At 51.4% G+C, this 22,058-nt stretch overlaps 1 protein-coding gene across 1 annotated transcript; it reads left to right on the top strand.

Moving 5' to 3' along the window:
* Window positions 1–3,932: 3,932 nt before the first annotated feature.
* On the top strand, window positions 3,933–20,655 carry Znf839 (zinc finger protein 839). Its single transcript, XM_040742452.1, has 8 exons — window positions 3,933–4,570; window positions 8,856–9,740; window positions 10,868–11,095; window positions 13,556–13,648; window positions 14,289–14,438; window positions 16,996–17,139; window positions 17,266–17,389; window positions 18,426–20,655. Exons 1-8 carry the CDS (start codon window positions 4,319–4,321, stop codon window positions 19,352–19,354), a joined length of 2,805 nt encoding a protein of 934 aa, XP_040598386.1. The 5' UTR covers window positions 3,933–4,318; the 3' UTR covers window positions 19,355–20,655.
* The last annotated feature ends 1,403 nt before the right edge of the window (window positions 20,656–22,058 follow it).

Raw genomic sequence — 22,058 nt, 5'->3', positions numbered from 1 at the left:
GCCAGCCAAAGAACGCTCCGGCATTTTCAGAGACTGACCATCGGTTTAAACGCCTTCACTCGTCTCTGCCTCCCTCTTGTCAGAGACTTCCGACTCCACACTTCTTCCTCTTGGTTCTGCATTTGGAGGCAGAGGAATGCTCTAGTCTCTGCTCTGACTCGCGGTGTTTAGTTTAACAAAAATCACCTTTGGCTCCTTTGTGGGTACAGGGTGTTGGATTTCGTTTTCCGTAGCCCAGGCTCACCTTAAACACAGAGCCCCCTGCCCCCACCCCCAGGAGCTGAGACTACAGGCTGCTCTACGGCAGTTGAACTCCGAATTAGGTAACAGTAGCTGGAGCCCACAGAGTCCAAGGTCCTGGCAAGTGCTTGAGATGTAGGAAGAGCCATGGCTCCCATACGGCTGGGACTTACTACAAAATTAAAAGAAACGGACTGTTGGCACCCACAATAGCTGTGTCTTGCTTTGGATACAAGTTCCTGACTAGATCTCAATCTTGCTTTCCTCTTCATCCTCGCTGACCATTGCTCGTGGGGAGGGACGGGGGGGTAGAGAGCTCGATACCTCTACTGTGAACTTGGTTGTCTGCACAGAGCTTTGGGTTGGGCCGCTCCGGTTTGTGCTGCCCAAGGAGAGGATAATCTTTGTTTCGTCATTAGAGCTGAGGTGAAGCTAGGCCCTGCTAGTGCCCAGTGAGTCCTCTGCAAAGCTGTGGCCCAGCCCTTCCGCCCGTGGTTTTCAGTATGGCTTCTCTGTAGGGAACGTGGAAGAGCTTTGGAAGGTGGTTAAGGGATTGGCTGAGGTTTTTCTAGATTTATTTATTATGTATGCACTGTTAAGAGCATGTCGGTCGCCGGGCGTTGGTGGCGCACGCCTTTAATCCCAGCACTCGGGAGGCAGAGGCAGGCGGATCTCTGTGAGTTCGAGGCCAGCCTGGTCTACAAAGTGAGTTCCAGGACAGCCTCCAAAGCCACAGAGAAAAAACCCTGTCTCGAAAAACCAAAAAAAAAAAAAAAAAAAGAGCATGTCGGTCATATACAGTGTTTGCCTGCATGTGCCCCTGCAGGCCAGAAGAGGGCACCAGATCACATTGCAGATGGTTGTGAGCCACCATGGGGTTGCAGGGAATGGAACACAGGACCTCTGGAAGAGCAGTTTCAGGCCAGCTTGGGCTATATATGTAACAAGACACTGTTTTGCTAAGACAAAGACTTAGAACCATGACAACAGAACTGCAGAGGCCCCTGGCCAACACTTAGTGAAGCTGTTAGGACATTAACTCAGGGCACAGCAAGGTTTATGGTGAGTGTAACATGAAGACAGGCTGCAGTAATCATAAAGATGATATTTATGTCACCCAGGGCTGCTGAGACAGCTCGGTGATTCAGGTTTCCTGCTCTTTCAAAGACCTGGGTTCGATTCTCAGTTCATACAGGGTGGCTCACAACCACCTGTAACTCCAGCTGATGCTTCCCACTGACCACCTCAGGCTCCTGCTCACGTGGGCTGTCCATACACATACTCAGGCACACACACAGACTTAAAAAAAAAAAAAAGAAGATAACTCTGTGGTGAAAAAAATGATCAGAGCCTGAGAGCAGGCTGTGCCCAGCTCCGCCCTGTGGCTTCTGCTCGTCACACTGAGGGACAAATGCCAGTCCCTCTTCCCAGTTAGACGTCAAGCTTCCCCGAGCATGGGCTCCCAGTGTCTCCACAGGGGCTTAATGAGTGTGTGTTATGCCTGCCCTACTCAGGGGAGAGCTGACACACAGAGAGAAGTCAGACTGGGGGGGTAGGGGTAGTGGAGCTGGACGAGCAAACCTGAAGTGTGAGGCAGTGGATGCATTCACCGCCCGTCTACCCACTCGTCTATCTCACCTCCCCACCATCCATCATCCATCCATCCATGTTTCCATTAACTATTCATCCATCCATCCATCCATCCATGTTTCCATTAACTATCCATCCATCCATCCATCCATCCATCCATGTTTCCATTAACTATTCATCCATCCATCATCCATCCATCCATCCATCCATGTTTCCATTAACTATTCATCCACCATTCCCTTGAGTGTGTATTTTGGGTCAAAGCTTGTGTTGTTGGGCACCCAATGAACAATATGTTATTCCTGCCCTCAAGATGTGCACAGTCTAGGTAGCAGGCAGGTGTGGGATGGGTCACCCTGGAAATACTTTAGGAGGCTTGTGAGCATTAAGGTTAAAAATGCAAACATTTTGTGGCTAGGGAGGTGGATCAGTGGTTAAGATCACTGGCTGCTCTTACAGAGGACCTGAGTTCCAGTCTCATCACCAACATGTCGGGGAGTCCATTCTTCTTTTGGCCTCTGAAGACACCAGGTGTTAGTACTCAGGCATCTGTCCTGTCCTGTCCTTGGGTTCTGACAGGATACGTCCTAGCTGCAGCCAATAAGAGCACCAGCTGTGCACATTCGCTGTGTTCCCTTTAAGAAGGGCCCTGCTCGCCTCCCATCCTCTTCTCTCTCTCTCTCTCTTCCTCTCTCTATTTCTCCTGCTGCTCCTGTCCCAGGAGGCCAGTCTTTCCCTCCCCATGACCCCTTTCCCTAATAAAACCCCGCTGTCACATGGCGTCTTTCTTTTTAGTGCTGCCTTAAATCACAACACCAGGAACACAAGTTGTGTACAGACATACACTCAGGCAAAACACCATACACATAAGACAAAGCAAAAAAACTAAAAGCAAACTTTATAGTCCCATTATGAGGCAGGGTAAAATTGAGGGGACATGAGAAGGGAAAAGAGCTCCTCTCTCTGGAGTCTGGTAAAGCCTCTCGCCAACTGGGAGACAAGCATCTCATAATCGACAGCAATTACTGAAGGCTGCTAACAGAGAGAACATTCCTTCTATATAGAAAGGTTTAAAATAACAATGCTAAGAGCTGGGTGTGGCGGCACATGACTGTAATCTCAGCACTCAAAGCAGAGGCAGGCCGAATTCAAGGTCAGCCTGGTCTACAGAGGGAGCTAAGACAGCCAGGGCTACGTAGAGAAACCCTGTCTCGACACCCTCTAGGCCTTCTAGAGTCACCCAGAGCCACCTTCTAAACTCATTTATCGAGGAGGGGAAAAGGTTTCCTCGAGCAGCCCTTTGGATTGTAACTTGAGAGCCACCAGATTTTATGTATGGCTACCCATCAGACATTTAAGCTGTGCAGCCCCCTCTGGAGAAGCCCCCGGACATACTGGGTGCCTCAGTCTCCCCAGAGCATCTCTCATTCCCGTAACCCTGCTCTTAAATCTATGCTAACCTTGGTACACGATGAACCCCAGCTGCGCTCCATAGTGGTTCGTCCCGAAATTCCTTACTGTGCTGACTATCTTCAGTTCAGTAAACTGTAAGACTGCAAACTCAGCCTGCAGCGCTGCCAGTCTGCAACGCATCGCTACTACCAGTAAGTGTTTGGAAGGCCGAGACTGAAGGATCGGCACGAGCTCGAGATCAGTCAGGGTTACAGCAGGGGGCCCGGAAGCAGAGAGAGAGAGAAGGAGAGAGAGAGAGAGAGAGAGAGAGAGAGAGAGAGAGAGAGCAGACAGACAGACAGACAGACAGACAGAGACAGAAACAGAGACAGACAGACAGACAGAGAGGAGACAGAGACAGACAGACAGACAGAGAGAAGGAGAGAGAGACAGAGAGAGAGACAGACAGACAGACAGACAGAGAAGGAGAGAGAGAGACAGAGACAGAGAGAGACAGACAGAGAGACAGAGAGAGACAGACAGACAGAGACAGACAGACAGACAGAGAGAGGAGAGAGGAGAGGAGAGAGAGAGAGAGAGAGAGAGAGAGAGAGAGAGAGAGAGAGAGAGAGAGAGAGAGAGAGAGAGAGAGAGAGAGAGAGAAATTTTTCCCTTTGGTTTTGGTTTTTTCGAGACAGTTTCTCTCTGTAGCTTTGGAGCCTGTCCTGGAACTCACGAAAAAAATTAAATCTTAACTTGGTGGAGTATTTGTCCTAACAATGGCTGGAGCCCCAGCACCGCATAAAAGCAGGAGTGAGGAAGACGTTTGAATTTAAGGATTGGTGTAGGTCGGGGTCTCTGGAACAAGGAAGAACCGCACCGGGACATCGTCACGGAGCCGGTGACAGCTGAGGACCGAACCATTTAAGGCCGCCGCGGCGTCCTCCGCGAGGGGGTGGCAACTAAGAACAGCCGCTTCCGAGCCTCGGAGGTGTCTAGGCCTGCGGGGCACTCGTAGATTCCGCTCTTTCCCGGGTGACGCACTTCCGCGCCGCCGCCACAGTTGACGCGGGTTCGAGTCCCCGCTTCGACCGCCATGGCGGGCGCGGAACCGGAGCCCGGGAATGGCGGCCGCAGTGGCTCGGTTCCTCCCGGTCAGAGCCACAGCGCCGTGCGCGTGGCCCCGCTGGACCCCGAGCAGCTGCGGCGGGTCCTGGAGCAGGTGACTCGGGCGCAGCCACCGCCCTTCGTGCTGCAGGACGCGGCGCAGCGGCTCCGGGACGCGGCCCAGCAGGCCGCCCTGCAGCGGGGACCGGGCGCCAGGGCCCCGCGCCTGCTGCCGCCCCAGGTGAGGCGCCGCGGGGGGTGGAGAGACCGGCGTTCGGAACCTAGGTCCTCCCCGGCCCAGCCCCGTGGAGACGGCGCGGTGACGCACCTGCGCGCTCGGCCCTCTTCGGGGGCATCCTCCGGCCTCCTCCGCCCCGTGTCCCTCCGAGCCCCCTCGCTCCCCTGATCAGCCTTTGCCCTTGGTTCAGTGTTCACGTAGCACCGGTCGTGTGGCGGGTTTTGCACTAAGGTCAAGCGAGCGTATCCTCCAGCGCCCAGAGGATAGCATAAGACACGTTCTGGGGGTGACGAGGGAGGACTTCCTAGTGGGGGCTTCCGTAGCCCTGACGCTGGAGCCCCCCGCTGAGTAGATGAAGAGTTGACATCCGAGCGAGCTCTGCCGGAACGCAGCGGCCGCTGGCCTGACCTGGGACGGAGCTAAGCTGTCTCCCTGGAGGTTTGCTGTAGACTTTTGCAAACCCCAGCGTCTGTCCGATACAGTAGCAGATCAACACACGGAGGCTGTTGGGAGAGTGGGAGGGTCCAGATAGCCCCCGAAACTGCAGGTACCCCATGCCGGGAGTGAAAACACATCCCCTTTACCGGCTGGCATTGGAAATGACAAAACATATCTCACTTCAATATTGCCAAAAGAGACAGCTACTTCCACCAGAATATATAGGGTAGGGAGTAGAATCCAGCAGTCTTCAGCATGGGTTTGGCTTTGAGGTAGGCTGTATAGGCTTGCTTCCAATTGGTTATCCAGACTGGACAGTCGGTTGAGGGAATAGTTTAAATAAAAAATAAAAAGTCCGAGCCGGGCGTTGGTGGCGCACACCTTTAATCCCAGCACTCGGGAGGCAGAGGCAGGCGGATCTCTGTGAGTTCGAGGCCAGCCTGGTCTACAGAGCAAGTTCCAGGACAGCCTCCAAAACAATGCAGAGAAACCCTGTCTCGAAAAATCAAAAAAAAAAAAAAAAGTCCGGACAGCTGAACCAGCAAGATGGCCCAGCTTGGTAAAGGAACTTGGTGTGTAAAGGTCACCCAAGCCTGGCAACCTCAGCTTGATCCCCAGAACCCATGAAAAGTGGAAGCTGAGAACCAACCCCACAAAGTCGTCCCCTGACCTACACGTACATAATAAACTTTTTTAAATTAAAGAAAAAGACTGGAGGCCTGTGTTGCTAGAGTTTGGTAAGGCAGTATGACTGCCTCACAGCACTTTCTAGAAGAGTGAACGACCCTCTTTGGCCATTGGCTTCCCTGTTTGCAGGAAGGGTGGCTCCCTAGATATGCTTCTGTGTGTGGCGGTGGAAGCCAGCGGCTCTCCGCAGGCTCTGGACATCACGGCTGAGTCAGAATCTGACACCCTGCTAGTGCAGCCTCCATGGAGTGACAGCTCCTGTCACGGTGCCTCTACCCTGTGCCAAACTTTTTCTCTGAGTGGCGTGGGCGTCAGCAACCGAGTTTGTTTTTTGTTTGTTTTGTTTGTTTATTGGACATTAGGTCTTATTTCTCAGGCTGGCTGCATATTTGTTGTGTAGCTGAAAATTACTTTGAATTTCTTTCCTTTTTGTTTTGATACAGGATTTGTCTGTGTAACAGCTCTGACTGTCCTGGAACTCACAGAGATCCTCCTGCCTCTACCTTCCAAGTGCTGGGACTAAAAGTGTGTGCCACTACCATGCCCGGCTGACTGAATTTCTAATACTTCCTCAACATGCTCCAGGATGCGGGCATCACACACCACGGTTATGCAGTGCTGGGGACTGAACTCAAGGTTACTCTGTGGTTAAACACTACCAGCTGAGCTTTACCTCCAGCCCCTGGGGAACCAGCCCAAGGGAGGTTAAGTGACTATGCTCAGTGTCTCTAGAGCCTACATCTTCGCCACACTGCTAAATGTGGTCACAACTTTGAATTTGATAGGACAGCTCTGGAAGGAGGTAGTAACATAATTCCCATTAAATAAAAGCAGACTTAGAGTTAGCTTGATAGAATTGTGGTTGGTAGCTGATCTAACGGAGATGGTGATAGCTAAATATACCTGTGTGGCCTTTGGATAACTTTCAGCCTAAACGTACCACAGAAAGCCAAAGGCCAAGCAGATATGAACTGCTCCTAAGGGATCTGTGAACTCGTCAGAAATGAAGCATGACCCAGACACTATCCATCCAAGGCCAAAACCCACCGATACAAGAACTGAATACCTTCAGAAGAAAGGAAGTAGTTTCTGTCGAGGAACACCAGTCAGTGTTGAAAAGGCAGTGTCTGAGCTGGATTTGCAGAGATGGGTTCTGACTGGAAATTCAGCAGAAGACAGTCAGTGTACAGGGTACAGTTGGGACTCACCATGGGGACAGTGGCCCAGAAGTACAAGCGGGTGAGCACACTCCCCTGTGGTAGTTTGGGACTCTGGTCATCACCTCCCTTGCTCTTACCCTATAGAAATTCTTCAGTTCCACCAACACTGTGCCCATTTCCATGCTTCCATGAAAACACCTGTCTTCCCTTAGACCAAAGGGTCTGGCATGCCCGACAGAAGTCATTGCAACCTTCAAAGTACCTTAGAGACTATCTCTTTGGGGACAGCCTCTGTTCTGTCACCGTGACATTATTATCTGCCTGACCTGTCCCCGGAGACTCTTGTTTACTTTTCGAATCATCAGTGAAACTTTTCAAAAGATGGGTCTGGGGGTTCTGCCCCAGGAGAGACAATCTTACAGAACTGCAGGGCTTGACGAAGGGCCAGGGAGACCTCAGGGTGAGACCAGGGCTTAGCCAATGTTCATAAGTGGGTACCAGAGGGATTTACAGACTTATGCTGAATGAAATAGACACAAATCAAAATAACAAGTGCTACATCCACTAGCACACATGGTAAGCCTGTCAGGGCTTCAGATCAATAAATTAGAGCAGTTCCCCTAGAACAAGGATGTGTGTGTGTGAGTGTGTGCGCATTGTTCTTAAAGATGTGCACAGCAAAACTAGCTCTCATTGAGTTACAGGCAGTGCAGGAATTGTGGGCTCATGGGACATCTGCACCTACTCTACACACTTCTTCATAGGCCATAATCGCAAAGAGGGTCTGCTGTTTGTAATAGTGTACCAGGCATGCAGATGGGGCACTCCAGCCTGACTGCAAGGCAGCTCTGCCCGTGTGACACCGTTAACCAGCCTCCCTCCTGCTGGTGGATTGGGTCTGTAGAGGGTGTGCTAGTCTCAAACCATTGGGGCTGCGTCCCCAGCCACTGGAGAAACAAACTTTGTCACACCTGCGAGATGCTACTGGCATCTGCTAGGTCAAGGTAGGGACACCACCCAGTATTCTCCAGTGCACAGGATAGCCCCGCCCCTTAATACCAAATGACCACTGAGTTTTAATTTGTGCTGAGGGAATGAACCATGGCCTGGATGGTGTCTGTCTCCCTCTGGAAAAAAATGCTAGTTATTTCTGTTCTGCAAGAACGGGAACCTTTCTCTCCTGCTGCTCCTGGCCTCTTCCCAGTCAGCTCCTTGCTATTATACACATGGCTACCCTTTGTAGTGCTCAGTAAGTACTTGTGGAACGCTGTTGAAGGCAGCACTTTCCTCTGGTGGCCGGCTATGCAGACAGTGCTACCTCAAACCTAGAACCTACATACTTTTGCACAGTTAAGATTTTTAAAAATAGAATCCAGAAAGTGAATTACTAGGTCAAAGAGCATACACAGTTTTTGTTGAATTAAAAAAAAAAAGAAAGAAAGAAAAAGAACCGGGCGGTGGTGGCGCACACCTTTAATCTCAGCACTCGGGAGGCAGAGGCAGGAGGATCTCTGTGAGTTCCAGGCCAGCCTGGTCTACAGAGTGAGTTCCAGGACAGCCTTCAAAACAATACAGAAAAACCCTGTCTTGAAAAACCAAAAAAAAAAAAAAAAAAAAAAAAAGGCTGGAGAGCTGGTTCAGTGGTTAAGAATGTCTTATGCTCGTCTAGAGAACCCAGTTCTGTTCCCAGCACTCACCTGTAACAACTCCAGTTACATGGGGTCTGATCTTCTCTGGCAGTTTCGAGCACCTGCCACACACAGCTTACATTCACACACACACACACACACACACACACACACACACTGGCACACGGTGGGGGTGTGCTGTAGAGATGCTCGGTGGTTGAGAGTGTGAACTGTTCTTTCAAAGGATCCAAGTTCGGTTCCCTGCACCCGCTTTAGGTAACTCACAACTGTTGGGTGGTGGGGATGAGGGCAGCACAGATGCTGGGAAATGTAATGTCTCTCTTCTTTTTCCCCCGCTTTCTTTTTGTGTTTAAGCAACTTGAAGCCATTTGTGTCAAAGTGACATCTGGTGACACAAAAAGTAAGGAAAGGCCAATGCCCCCTCTGGCCACCATCCAACCTAAAACAGCAAGACAAAGTGAGCCACCTAGGAGCAGCTCCAGCCTGGGGCTCTGTGTCTCGGGCCCTCAGCTGCTCAGGGTGCAGGCCCTGGGGAGGGCTGGCTCACAGCTGTGCTTCCTCAGAAGGTCCCCTCAGCCCCCTGCTCCTCGGGGGCTTGGACAGAAGCCACTGCCAGCCCTTCAGCCAGTCCCTTCAAGGAGAGTCAAGGCCCCTCAGGCTGCAAATGGGCTTGGGGTCACTCTGAACCCTTTGGCAGCCTCTGGGCCGCCTGCAGTGGGCCCTGTGTCATCCAGCTCAGCGTGTCTGTTCATTCCCGCCTGGCATACAGTGCACACCGAAAAACTGAAGACATCTTTAAAGGTGAAGACACGGTCTGGACGGATATCCCGGCCTCCCAAATATAAAGCCAGAGATTACAAATTCATCAAAACAGAGGACTTAGCAGATGGGCACCTTTCAGATTCCGACGACTACTCGGAGCTGAGCGTGGACGAGGAGGAAGAGGGGACTGAGAGGCGGGGCCTCTTCCACACTGAGGGCTGTGCCCTGAGGCCCAAGGCCTTTAAGTGTCAGACTTGTGAAAAGTCATACATAGGAAAGGGGGGACTGGCAAGGCATTTTAAACTCAATCCAGGCCATGGCCACCTGGAGCCTGAGGTGTTGCTGTCGGAGAAAGCTAATGGGAGCCTGACCCTGGGGTGCGCCGCCTCAGAGACCAGAGGCCTGGCTTCCCCGGCGCTGTCCACACCAGCTGCCCTCTGTACGGGAGCGGCAGAGCCAGCCTGGCGAACCTCGCAGGTAACGTTTCTGTCGGTGATGGAGCCCTTATCTCTGCACTTTCCCCCCATCCTCCTTCAGTTACATCCTAACAGTGTCAGATGGGGCTCGGGACCCACATCCTGAGGGTCCCAGACCCGAGTGGGAGGTAGATTCTTTTGTCCGTGGCCCTACTTGGTGAGAACATTTGGGGGACATGGCCGTGGCTGTCTAGATCTGGTTGACTAATAACAGTGGCAGAGGAATGTGGGAAAGGCCAGGCTTGGGGCATAACCCATAGGGCCTGCCACTCTCCCTGCAGTGGGCCAGCAGTTTCTAAAGTAGGGTTAGGCTGCTTTACTGTTTGATTAACATTAGTACCTTGGGGTCTGGACAGAACATTTGGGCCCAGGGATGAGTACTGGGGCCTGGAGGTAGAGCCCTGAGACAGCCTTGTGATGGGTTTAAAGATGCTGTCATGCCTTTAGCATTGGTGCCAACGCTACAACCGCATTTTCTTTATGCACACATTGGGCAGTTCTGTGCTAAGAGTGTCATTCATTTTACCTCTCCTCCTCCTCTTCCCCTTCCTCCTCTCCTCCTCCTTCCCTCCTCCTCCTCCTCCTTTCCTTTCTCCCCACCCTCCCCTCCCTCTTCCTTCTCCCCTTCCTCTTCCCCCTTTCCTCCTCCCTTCCTCCCCTCCCTCCTCCTTCTCCCTTCCTCCTCTCCCGCCTCCTCCCTCTTCCTCCCCTCCCTCCTCCTCCCGTTCCTCCCGTTCCTCCTCTTGCACTTACTCTTATTGATGAGCACTGCTCTTAAGGACCTCTGTTTTCAGGCAGTGCTCTGCCACTGGACCATTCCCTGGCCCTGTACATTTTGTTTTCTTTTTTGAGATCCACCTGCTGTAGCTCCCCAGTGCTGGGATTCAAAGCCCGGGTGGCTCCGCCCTATGCCCAGCCCCTGCACATTTTCTTAATGTCCACTCCTACGTGAGGTGCTGCAGTGAGGCCTAGAGGGCCTGGTTAGAGAGTGTTACTAAAGGAAAACAGTGTAGGAAGTCCTTTGCATTTGACTGGACACTTCTGCTTTAAGGTTTCCATGATGGCATATGATGCATGATCTTTCAAAATCTCATTTTGTTTTATTCTTGGGTGTGCAACACTGTCTAGAATGGTCAGCCTGCTGAAGTTGAAGAGACAGTGGTACCTGAACCAGAAAGTAGAAGTCCCCCGGCTCTCCTGAGACCAGAGAAATACCTAGACCCTAAGAATGGAAGTTGGGCAAGCCAGGCAGAGTTCAGCACAGCCAGCCTCCCGCAGAGCAGAGCTGTGCTGCCAAACAGCCACCCTGCTGCACCTTCAAGGCTGAGCGTCTCCAGGGGAGCACAGCTCCAGGAGGTAACTTGCTCTGGTACAGTGTGCTCAGAGTCGGCTGGTCCAGGATGTAACAACTCCCCACTATCTTCTCTCTACCTCCAGTTTCACAACGGGGTCACAATGCATAGCCCCTGCTGGCCTTGATCTCAGTCTTCTTGCTCCAGTCTCCCGAGTGCTGGTGTTACAGGCCTGGGCCACCATCTCTGGCTCTCTGTCAGCTTTCTGCAGTTAAAAGTAAAACCCCAGCATCCAAGCCTTGTGGAGTGGTGCATGCTAGAGGGAGGCTGAAGCAGGAGGTGGAGAGTTCCAGGCCATGGGGCTGGAGAGGTGGCTCAGTGACTAAGACTTGGGTTTCTAGAAAGTGGTCTTCCTAGACCGTGTCTTAGGCACATGTGGCATTACACATTGCAGCTTTGCTCCATTCCCCTGGTGTCCTGCAACCTTGGGTGACTGACTGTAGAGACTTGAGAGAGAACCTTTGGAGTTAGCGGTTGGCATTAGACTCAGTACCATCTACAGAGCATTTTCAGAGACGGCAGCTCAGCCCCTCTCCCTCCCTGGTTTCTGCTTCGTCAGCCTCCTGTCATTGATTTCACCGTGGTCTCCGCCCTAACAGATGAGCAGCCGAAACCCCAGGGAAGCAAGGTGCCCAGGGAGGCTGCAGGCAGGAGGCAGGGCAGGAACTTAAACTCAGGTTATTTTTTGTCAGGGCAGTGAGACTGGCCCAGGCTGGGCAAAGTGACTGCAGTGGGACTCTGCCCTCCTGACAGCACCATCTCTGTCCTACAGCTGAGTGGCTGCTGTGAGCAGGGCCACTCCAACTCTTAGATGAGAATCCCCCCAAGAAGTTCACATCTATTTGTACATGAACTGTGCGCCCATAACATATCAGGCCCAGCTCTGGTTATGAAGGGGCAGTGTGTACAAACTAGATATAGCTGTCACTCCGGCAGGAAGTAGGGGGAGTGACAGTCAAACCTGTCGGTTGACAAAACTGCCAGGTGGATGTTCTCACTGGCTAACACTAAAGAGATGACTGCCATCAACACTTGCCCAGAGTTTAAGTCATGGCAAGGTAACACCATATAAACCAGTTTTCCTAGCCAGGCGTTGGTGGTGCACGCCTTTAATCCCAGCACTCGGGAGGCAGAGGCAGATGAATCTCTGCGAGTTCGAGGCCAGCCTGGTCTACAGAGCGAGTTCCAGGACAGCCTCCAAAGTCACAGAGAAACCCTGTCTCAAAAAAACCAATAAATCAATAAATAAATAAGTAAATAAATAAATAAATAAATAAATAAATAAACCCAGCTTTCCTGCACATCACAGAGCTGAAAACACAAGACTGTCTTCTCCTAACTCTCCAGTGGCTGGGCATGTAGCATGCACCTTTAGTCCTAGTTCTTGAGGCAAAGGCAGGCAGATCTCTGAGCCTTCAAGGCCAGCCAGAGCTATGTAGTAAAATACTTCCTCCAACAAAACAAACCCCAAACCAATCCCCCCAAAGCCAACCCCCAAAAGAAAGAAAACTCTGCACATAGGCACCTGCGTACTGTCCGGTCTCCCGTGTGTGGAGAGCGCACAAGCTGGCACCCTGCCTGGCGCTGGGATACGGGGGATACGGAGGCCGCTGTGCTCAAGCTAGAAGCTCCAGTCCTTCTTGTCTTTCATCCCTCCCCTCCTCTCCTCCCTTCCTCTCTCTTGTTTTTGTTTAGGTTTTTGACAAATTGTTCACTCTGTAGTCCAGGATGGCTTTAAACTCCCATTATGGATCCCAGGCTGGCCCTGCCAAGCTTTCTACCTCAAGCCTTCCGAGTGCTGAGATTAACAAGCTAAACTACTACCCCTGGCTCAACCTCTGTCTTCTCCCTGCCCCGTCCCAATCCACCCACATCCCCATGTTGGACCTGATAGGCTCTCCCCGCCCGTTCTCCCTCACCTCCCTGTACGAGTCCTCATCTCTTGCTCATCAGATGCTGCTGCCTCCCATTGCTGTGCCCCCTTCAGACCCAGCCACACCCTCCTCTCCCTACACAACCACCTGCCCAACCCCCTCCAGAACCAGGTACTACGATGCTGTAATACTCAGAGGGCTGAGGCAGGGGGCCCGTTTGAGGCTAGACCTTGAGGCTAACCTAGGCAACACAGCAACACCCCACTTCTAACAGCATAATCTCCTTCCATATGCCACCACTGGACGGCAATCTAAGTCTCTGGGCTTCTCCTGGCCTAGCCTGGGCTGCTTTCCCACCTGCCTGCCAGGTCCTGGGTGCTGTCTGCAGCCGTGTGACTCCCCTCTGCACCTGATCCCCAGAGGCTCATAGTTATCCGCTTCTCCTGTGGTGCACCGTGTTTGAAGCTAGACCCGACCATGGTGTTCTGTGGTTGGACAACAGTGTGCAACTGCGTACAGCCGGATTCTAGATCTTTCTGCCCAAATCACACCAACTCCAGATACAGGTGGCCAATTCTTTGTTCCGGCAGGCTCTCCAGCAGTGTGGCCGGGAGGAGCTGGTGGAATTGGTTCTGCCTCAGCTGGCTCAGGTGGTGACCCTGTGCGAACTTCTTGTGGTGAAGGTGAGTCCCTGCAGTAGGTCAAGATAGAGGGTTAGCCCGAGCTGGACTCCCTAGTTAGAGGGTTAGCCTGAGCTGGACTCCCTAGTTAGAGGGTTAGCCTGAGCACACCGTGTGCTGGACTCCCTAGTTAGAGGGTTAGCCTGAGCACACCGTGTGCTGGACTCCCTAGTTAGAGGGTTAGCCTGAGCACACCGTGAGTTGGCTGCCTACTACCTTGGGAACACACCAGGCCATTTGGAGTGACTTGCTTTCCTTCCCTAGGACGAGCTGAAGACAGCTCTGGCACCCAGAACCTGTCTGTGTCACTCATTTGACTACAACAGTAGGTGGGGAAAACCATGGTGGCAGGATGTGCCCCTAGGAGCTGAAGGTGCCCTTTTGCCAACTGTATACTCCCTGTGGGACCACCCTAACCCCAGGGGTTGTGGCCTTCACCCTAGGGGTTTGTTTTCTGGCATCCCATCCCCAACTCTCGGAGTTGGGCGTGCTGGTGGCATACATAGGCACCACTAGGAAGGGAAGGAAACACTGACCACTGACCACTCCCTGGAGTGAGGACCTCAGCTCCCTCTGTCTCCAGGGTTAGCCTATGCTTTCCATTGCCTCGTTTTAAACTCTGCTCATCTTCACCTTCACAAAGGTTGAGAGAAGTCGTGGAGCGAAGCCTTTCTTTCCGGCCGTGTACAAGGAGTTTGAAGAGTTGTATGGCGTGGTGAAGAGACTGTGTCAGGATTACCTCAGGAGCTCTGGCCTGCATTCTCAGGAGCCCCTGGAGATAAACAACGATGAGGTGCCATCTTGAGGGACTCTAAAATTATGTTACGTATGTAGGTGTCTTGTCTGCACAAGTTAGGGTTTTGACTGAGCCGATAAAGCACTGTGACCGAAATCCGGGAGGAAAGGCTTTATCTCAGCTCGTAACTCAGACTCTGTCTACCACTGAGGAGGCTGGGGCAGGGAACTAGAGGCAGGACTGCAGCAGAGGCCATGGGAGCGCCGCTCCCTGCTGGCTCAGCCCGCTTTCTCATACCATCCAGGACAACTTTTCCAGTGACCTGGGCTCTCCACATTAACCCCGACTCAGGAAAACACCCGGCAGACTTGCCTACAGGTTAACTCTGTGGAGACATTTCCTCAATAACATTACCTCTTCCTGGATATGTCTAGGTTTGTGTCACAGTGACACATGTCCTACAAGCACAGTGTATGTCTGTGTACTGTATGGGTGCCCAGTGCCCGAAGAGGACATCAGGTCTCCTGGGTCTGGGGTTATATATTGTTGCTACCCTCCATATGGGAGCTGGAAATTGAACCCAGGTCCTCCAGAAGAGCAACTAATACTCTTAACTACTTAGCCATCTCTTCAGCCTCAACCTTGAACTTTTGATTTTCTTGCCTCTACCTCCTGGGTGCTGAGATTACCGGTATTTACCTCCGTGTCCCTGTATGTGGTACTGGGAATTGAACCGGTATTTACCTCCGTGTCCCTGTATGTGGTACTGGGAATTGAACTCAGCCTAGCACATGGGAGGTAAGTGGTAAGTGCTCTACCAACTCAGTTGCATTTGCAGCCCCTGGATATAGTCTTTTTTTTTTTTTTTTTTTGGTTTTACGAGACAAAGTTTCTCTGTATTGTTTTGGAGGCTGTCGGTCCAGCCTGTCCTCGAACTCACAGAGATCCTCCTCCCGAGTGCTGCCTCTACCTCCCGAGTGCTGGGATTAAAGGCGTGCACCACCACCGCCCGGCTAGATATAGTCTTTTTAGATACTTTATTAACTTTATTTTATGTGCATTGATGTAAGAATGACAGGTCTCCTGGAACTGGAGTTACAGAAGTTGTGAGCTGCCACGTGGGTGCTGGGAATAGAACCTGGGTCCTCTGGAAGAGCAGTCAGTGCCCTTAACTACTGAGCAATCTCTCCAGCTCCCCTGAATATATTCTTAACAAGGTTTTGGATTTTGTTTTGTTTTGTTTTTTTTTTGGTTTTTCGAGACAGGGTTTCCCTGTGGCTTTGGAGGCTGTCCTGGAACTCTCTCTGTAGACCAGGCTGGTCTCGAACTCACAGTGATCCGCCTGCCTCTGCCTCCCAAGTGCTGGGATTAAAGGCGTGTGCCACCAACGCCTGGCGGTTTTGGATTTTTTAAATTATGTTATTATAAACATTAGATTAGTTTGCTAAAGCCTTGGGCAGATTCTCCATAGATGACAACAGTCACTCATGTTGTGATTTATTTTCATTTTAAGTGTACTTTAGAACAGTGGCTGGGGTTTCAGCTTGGGCAGTGCTACCCTTACAAAGCCCAATTTTCTTCATTAGTCGTGTTCTGCTGTCTTTCCTGCTGGTCCTCATTCTGTCTTACACCGAAAGGTGTTCTCCTTTACATTTGGTATATATGTACATAGGTACAAATGTGCCCTCCATGTATGTGTGTGTATATTATATATATAAAGCCACACTGAGCATCACAGAAACCGGGTACCTGAAACTCACAGAACCAGAAGAGGGGAGTGTAAGGAGGTGGTAAGGGAGAAAACAGTCCAGTAAGAATTGAAAGGGAAGCTGGCTGGTGGTAGTACATGCCTTTAATCCCAGTACTTGGAGGCAGAGGCAGGCAGATCTCTGTGAGTTCAAGGCCAGCCTGGTCTACAGAGCTACACAGAGAAACCTTGTCTCAAAAAAGTAAAAAAGGATTGAAGGGGAAAGAAAAAAGAGCAACAACTGTCAAGAAAGGAACCTTGGTCGCGTTAGCATTGGTAAGGCAGCCACGGCACTGAGGAGAGAGACTCAGCTCCACCTCCACTTGTAACTGTAAAGTCAATACAGGAGAGAAAGATGCCATTCGACAGAGCTTGGGCAGATGGGAAAACGGGGAGGAGAGAGGGGAGACCGGTCTCTGGGGACAGGAGTAGCAGAAGAGAAGAGAGAGGTGGGGAGAGAGACAGAGACAGAGACAGAGACAGACACACACAGAGAGACAGAGACAGAGAGAGACACAGAGAGAGAGAGGAATAGAGGGAAAGAGAGGATGGGAGGTGGTCAGGACCCCTTTACAAGGGAACATGGTGAATAGGCTCAGGTGGTACTCTTAGTGTCAACTGCTGAGGGCGTGTCCTGTCACAACCCACAGGCAGGCCAGTACAGATGTCTGAACACTAACAGCACGGACAGATCCTGCTAGCTAGCTGGTGATGGGCTCCACATGACTTTGCATCTGTCATCTTCCTCCTTGTTAACTGCACCTCACTGGACAAAGGAGCCTCCTGGATTTCTACTCAGGCATAGGCAGGAATTGACACTTGGCATGCTGTGCTCTAAGCGAAGTTCATTTCTCCCCTTTCCCGCAGGTTGCCAGGTCGTTAGGAATCACAGAATTCCTGAGGAGGAAAGAGACGCACCCAAGCAGTGCGCCTGAGTGCTCCTGCCAGGAGATGGAGGAGAAGCTGCAGGAGGCCAGTGGACATAAGAGGGAGCGGGCGTGGGCTGTGGTGGTGAGTGGTGTGTGTGGACATCTGTGAGGTGTTGGATTCAGCATCTGGCCTTGTCCGTTGCAGCTCCTTGGCCTCTCTAGGCTGCTCTCTCTTCTGCTCTCAGATAAGGGAGTCTTCTCTCCGTAGGTCACAGGGGAGGGGCTGGCCTCAGTGAAGAAGGCTCGGACAGCAGATGTCCCCGAGTGTCCTGCTGCCATCAGTGGATGCCAGCAGAAGCCTGGGTCCTCAAGCGCCCCAGCCACCAGCAAGGGTAAATCATTTATCTTGTGGGTTGCCCCATACTCAGTGGTCCTACTAGAAGGCACAGATGCACAGGGCCATCATTTTTAGGGGTGGGGTACCCCTTTGACCTAATCTGAGAGTACCCTCTAGTCTCTTGGGGTTTTATCCCTACCTTCCAACAGTCTGTCATGCCCATGTCACGAGGCGTTGGGGTCTCCTAGAGTCCTTTATTGACTAAGGCACTTCATAGTGGTGTCGCAGGCAGGTAGACCCAGGCTGCTCTGAGAGGATGGGCAGAGATGGGTCCCAAGGACACATGTATGTGTGGCTTAGCATCTAGGACATGACTGCACTGAACATGAGATCTAACTTGAGAGGAAGACTTTCTCCCTTTAGTTCTGGCTGCAATCAGGTTCTGTCTGCGAGGTACTTTGGAATACAGTATTGGCAATAGTCACATGCCTGTGCAGACTTACAGGCCTCTCTGGTTTCTGGCCTGATGCTAAGCCCTTCAGTGGAAGAGTCATGCCCATTTCAGAACTTGTGTGCGGTTGTGTTCCGTGGGAACAGTGAACCTCTGGCACCAGTGTGGGACACTGCCTCTCCCTTAGTCACCGTACAGTTGGCTTCCTCCCAGCAAATGGTCCTTCAGTATCATATGTCCTCCATCCCTGGGGCTGAGTGAGAGGGCCCTTGACCTCAAGACCGGGTCTCTTGTCTGGGAACCCGGAAGGTTATGTTGAAATAACCTTCCAGGTTTTCCAGGGTTGGGGCTGGGTGGGGTTGTCTGTGGATCTGTTTTGAAAGGCCTCTCTTACCCTTGGGCTCCCCACCAGAAAGGGAGCACTGTTCATTCATTCAATGAAGTCAGCTTCCTAAATTCTCTTGGAGCACGGTAGAATACGAAAACATACTTTTGTGAATAGATACAGTAGCCAATAAAATCCCACTGCCCAGCCCAAGCATGGAAGAGAACCTGCATTCCTGCTTCTTTGACGAAAGTTCATTTGGAGCAGCTCATTGTGGTGATGGGCATGTGACTGTTGTTTTTCTGAACTATTCAGGTTCTGCCCGTGCAGTCATTGAGAACCCTTCTCCCTGCTATGAAGGAAGCCGTGGGGAGATGGTTACCGCAAGTGGCAGACGTGTATCGTCTGCAGGCCCGCAGCTCTTGGTGATGGCATCTGCAGACTTTGAAGCCAGGAGTGGCTCTACAGACCCTGATCTTCTGTGTCAGGATGTCAGTAGGTCAGCTCTTTATTCCCAGGTAGCAGAGCCCAGAGGGCTGTCCCCAGCCCAGATGCCAGGGTTTTCTGAAGAGAATGTTCCAGAACACTCTGTAGAGCAGAATTCTGGGGCCGTCCAAAGAAGCACTGGTGTCTGTGGTACCCCATCATCAGGGGGAGGAGTGGAGTCCCTGCTTCTTGGAGAATGGGGAAATGCAGAGGCGGGAGACATCAGAGAAATGAGCCAGCCCCACCTCAGAGGGCAGCAGGCCAGCCCCCGCCACGCCCTGCCTGAAGAGGCTGCAGCCTTTCCACTCCACAGCATCTTGCCTGTGACTGTCCCGCCAGCTGCTGGAGCTTCCAAGACTGTGCGGGAGCCAGGCCAGCACCCTGTACCAGATGGAGCATCGTCCGCTAAGGGGCACCCCATTGTGGGAAGCGAAGCTGGGGATGTCAGCCAGCTCCTCCCCAGGATGGAGGCAGATGGCCAGAGAGAGCCCGAGACTGTGGCTGCTGTGGGGGAAGCCCTGGCTTCGGAAATTTCCGACATGTGCCAGGAAGTGTTGTCTCAGGGACAAGAGCAGATTCTTATTCGGACACCCAGTGGGCTTATTTTGTCAAATCCAAGAGCCATCGTGTCTCAGGAAGAGAACACTGTCATAGTGACTAACACAGGGGGTTCTCTCTTGAGGTTTGACCCACCAGAAGGGGTTGCTCTTGAAGCCATGGAGGCCTTCCACACTGTGGAAACAGAGGCCTCTCAGTGACCAGGAGTCGTGTGTGTGTGTGTGTGTGTGTGTGTAAGCATAGGGTGTTGTTTTTTGAGGTAGGGTCTTGAACTTGATATCTAACCGAGACTGACCTTGAACTCCTAATCTTTCTGCCTCCTCTTCCTGAGTGGTAGGGTGACAGGGATGTCTCACCATGCAGAACTTTGAACTTACATTTGTATGGATTTTACCCATGGAAGATCTATTTCAGGCAGTATGTGTTTTTCTAATGTGAGTACTGACACAAAGGAGCCCGTTATTTATAGAGAATGATGTCTGCTCTATTATCTCTTTTTCCAAAGAGCTCATCACAACAATGGTACATGTATATCCTTGTTGTCTGTTTCTGGAAGCAGGGCTTGGCACAGCCCAGGCTGGCTTTGAACTCACGATCCTTCTGCCTCAGCCCAAGGCTGGGGTTACAGGTCTGTTCCCATGGCAGATGTAGACAGCGTGTACACAGCGATATGGTTTCTGGCCATTGCAGCTGATACCATTCCGCTCTCACTTACCAGCCTTGCACCGAATCATGTCCTCACTTCTCTCCAGTGATGTCCCTGCACTTCTGGATTCAGTTAGAAAACTTCAGAAGCCAGCATTCTATTTGCTTCCTTAGTGTCCATGGGGATTGAACCCAGAGCCTTGAAACTGCCAGTCCAGCTCCATCACTGAGTTTCATCCTTACGAAGCAGTCCGAGCCTGCTTCAAGTCTGCGGCCTCCCGTGTTAGCATCTCCAGAAGCTGCAATGGTCTGGACAGTCAGGTTTTTTGTTTTGTTTTGTTTTTTGAGAAGGGTCTCACTATGTAGCTCTGGCTGTCCTGGAACTCACTACCTAGACTGGGCTGGCTCTGCCCCTGCGTGCTGAGCATGTGCCACCACGCCCGGCTTCCTTCCATCTTCATGTAGATTCCAGGGATGGAACTCAGTTGCTGGACTTACGTAGCAGGCTCCTTTACCCACTCACCCATCTCGCCAGCCCTCCACTCAGGGTTTATGTTCACCTTTTTTTTCTTCCCTCTAAGACTGGGTCTTGCTATGTAGTTCAGATTGGCCTTGAATTAAGGATCCTCCCGCCTCGGTTTCTGCGGTGTTGGAATGGTAACCTCTATTTACTTGGGTTTTCTCAATGAGGAAAAGGCTTTTGTGATAGGATGCTTTATGGGGGTCTACAGAAACCTGGAGCTCATTGAAAACCCTGGTACTTTGATGTCCAAGCTGTAAAGTAACTTCTCAGGGTTCCTTTGTATATTTTTTATTTTTAAATTTAAATTAGAAACAAGGTTGCTTCACATGTCAATCCAGGTCCCTCTCCATTTCCCTCCCCCTCCTCCCGTGCCCTCCCACCAACCCCCCCCAATATCCCCTCATTTCCCCAGGGAGGGTGAGGCCCTCCATGGGGGTGTCCATAGTCTGTCATTTGATCCAGGGCAGGGCCTAGACCCTCCCCCCAAGAGTTCAGGGTGAGAGTGCATCCCTCATTGTTGGATGGGAGTTCAAAGTCCCTTTGTATACCCAGGATAAATACTGACCCAAGGCTCAATAGATTACCTAGGCCTCCTCACTGACACCCACATTCAGGGGGTCTTGATTCAGGGTTTCTTTGTGAGGGCTTCCATGGCGTATTGTGGGCCAAAGGGCAGGACATCTGTCCACATTAGACGAGGGCATTGGATCTCCGCTGTTCTCTTCTCACCCCTGGCACTCTTAGAGAGACCTGGAACATCCGAGATAAAGCTGCAGGGCAGAGCTGGGGATCACGGCTGCAACCTCACCAGGTCCTGTGCTTGGGCAAGACTGCTCTTCCCACAGCCCTCGAGACACCCCCAGATACTTCCTGTTTCCTCACTAGATCTCACGGCAGGATTCATAGGGAGAAACGGGCGGGTTTCCTAACAGGAACTGGGGACATCAGAGAGACTTAGGCAAGGTTGTGTCCTGTGGGCTGGGCCACTTCTCAATAGTTGGGTATGGTGCGTCTGTGATCCCAGCAGTTGGGGCGCTGAGGCAGGAGTATAGTGACGCTGAAGTCAGCATGATTTACCTAGCAAGACCCTATCCCAGGGCACCTAAAACAATTCTACGAGTGCATGCTACTCTTGCAAAGGACCGAGTCTGATTCTCAGCATTCATGCTGGACAGCTCACAATTGCTAGTAAAGGATCCAGCTCCAAAGGATCCAACACCCTCCTCTGGCCTCTGTGGGTATCTGCAGCTAGGTGCACACACAGCCACACATATGCATAATTAAAATGAATCCTAAAAAATCGGTAACTTCAGGAAACACAAGGTTCTACAAAATCTAAAAAAGTAGATGTAGTTTTCCTGTCCCAATTGCTCATTCCCAAATAACCAATACAGAGACGTAAATGCTTACCTATAAATGCTCAGCCAGTGGCTCAGGCTTGTTAAGCTCTTACAGCTTTCTTACAGCCCTTTCTCTCTCTGTCTCTGGTGGTTTTTTTTTTTTTTTTTTTTTTTTTTTTGAGACAAGGTTTCTCTTAGCTTTGGAGGCTGTCTGGAACTCACTTTGTAGACCAGGCTGGTCTCAGACTCACAAAGATCCACCTGCCTCTGCTTCCTGAGTGCTGGGATTAAAGGCGCGCGTCACCATGCCAGGCAAGTGGTCTTTTCTTTTGAGATATTTTCTTTTTTTCTCTGGGAAACATTTTGGAAGCAAGTACTTTTACCTGCTGAGACATC

This window comes from Mesocricetus auratus, unplaced genomic scaffold (assembly GCF_017639785.1).
Source record: "Mesocricetus auratus isolate SY011 unplaced genomic scaffold, BCM_Maur_2.0 Super-Scaffold_15014, whole genome shotgun sequence".
Classification (NCBI taxonomy): Eukaryota; Metazoa; Chordata; class Mammalia; order Rodentia; family Cricetidae; genus Mesocricetus; species Mesocricetus auratus.
This window is presented reverse-complemented; position numbering and strand designations above follow the sequence as displayed.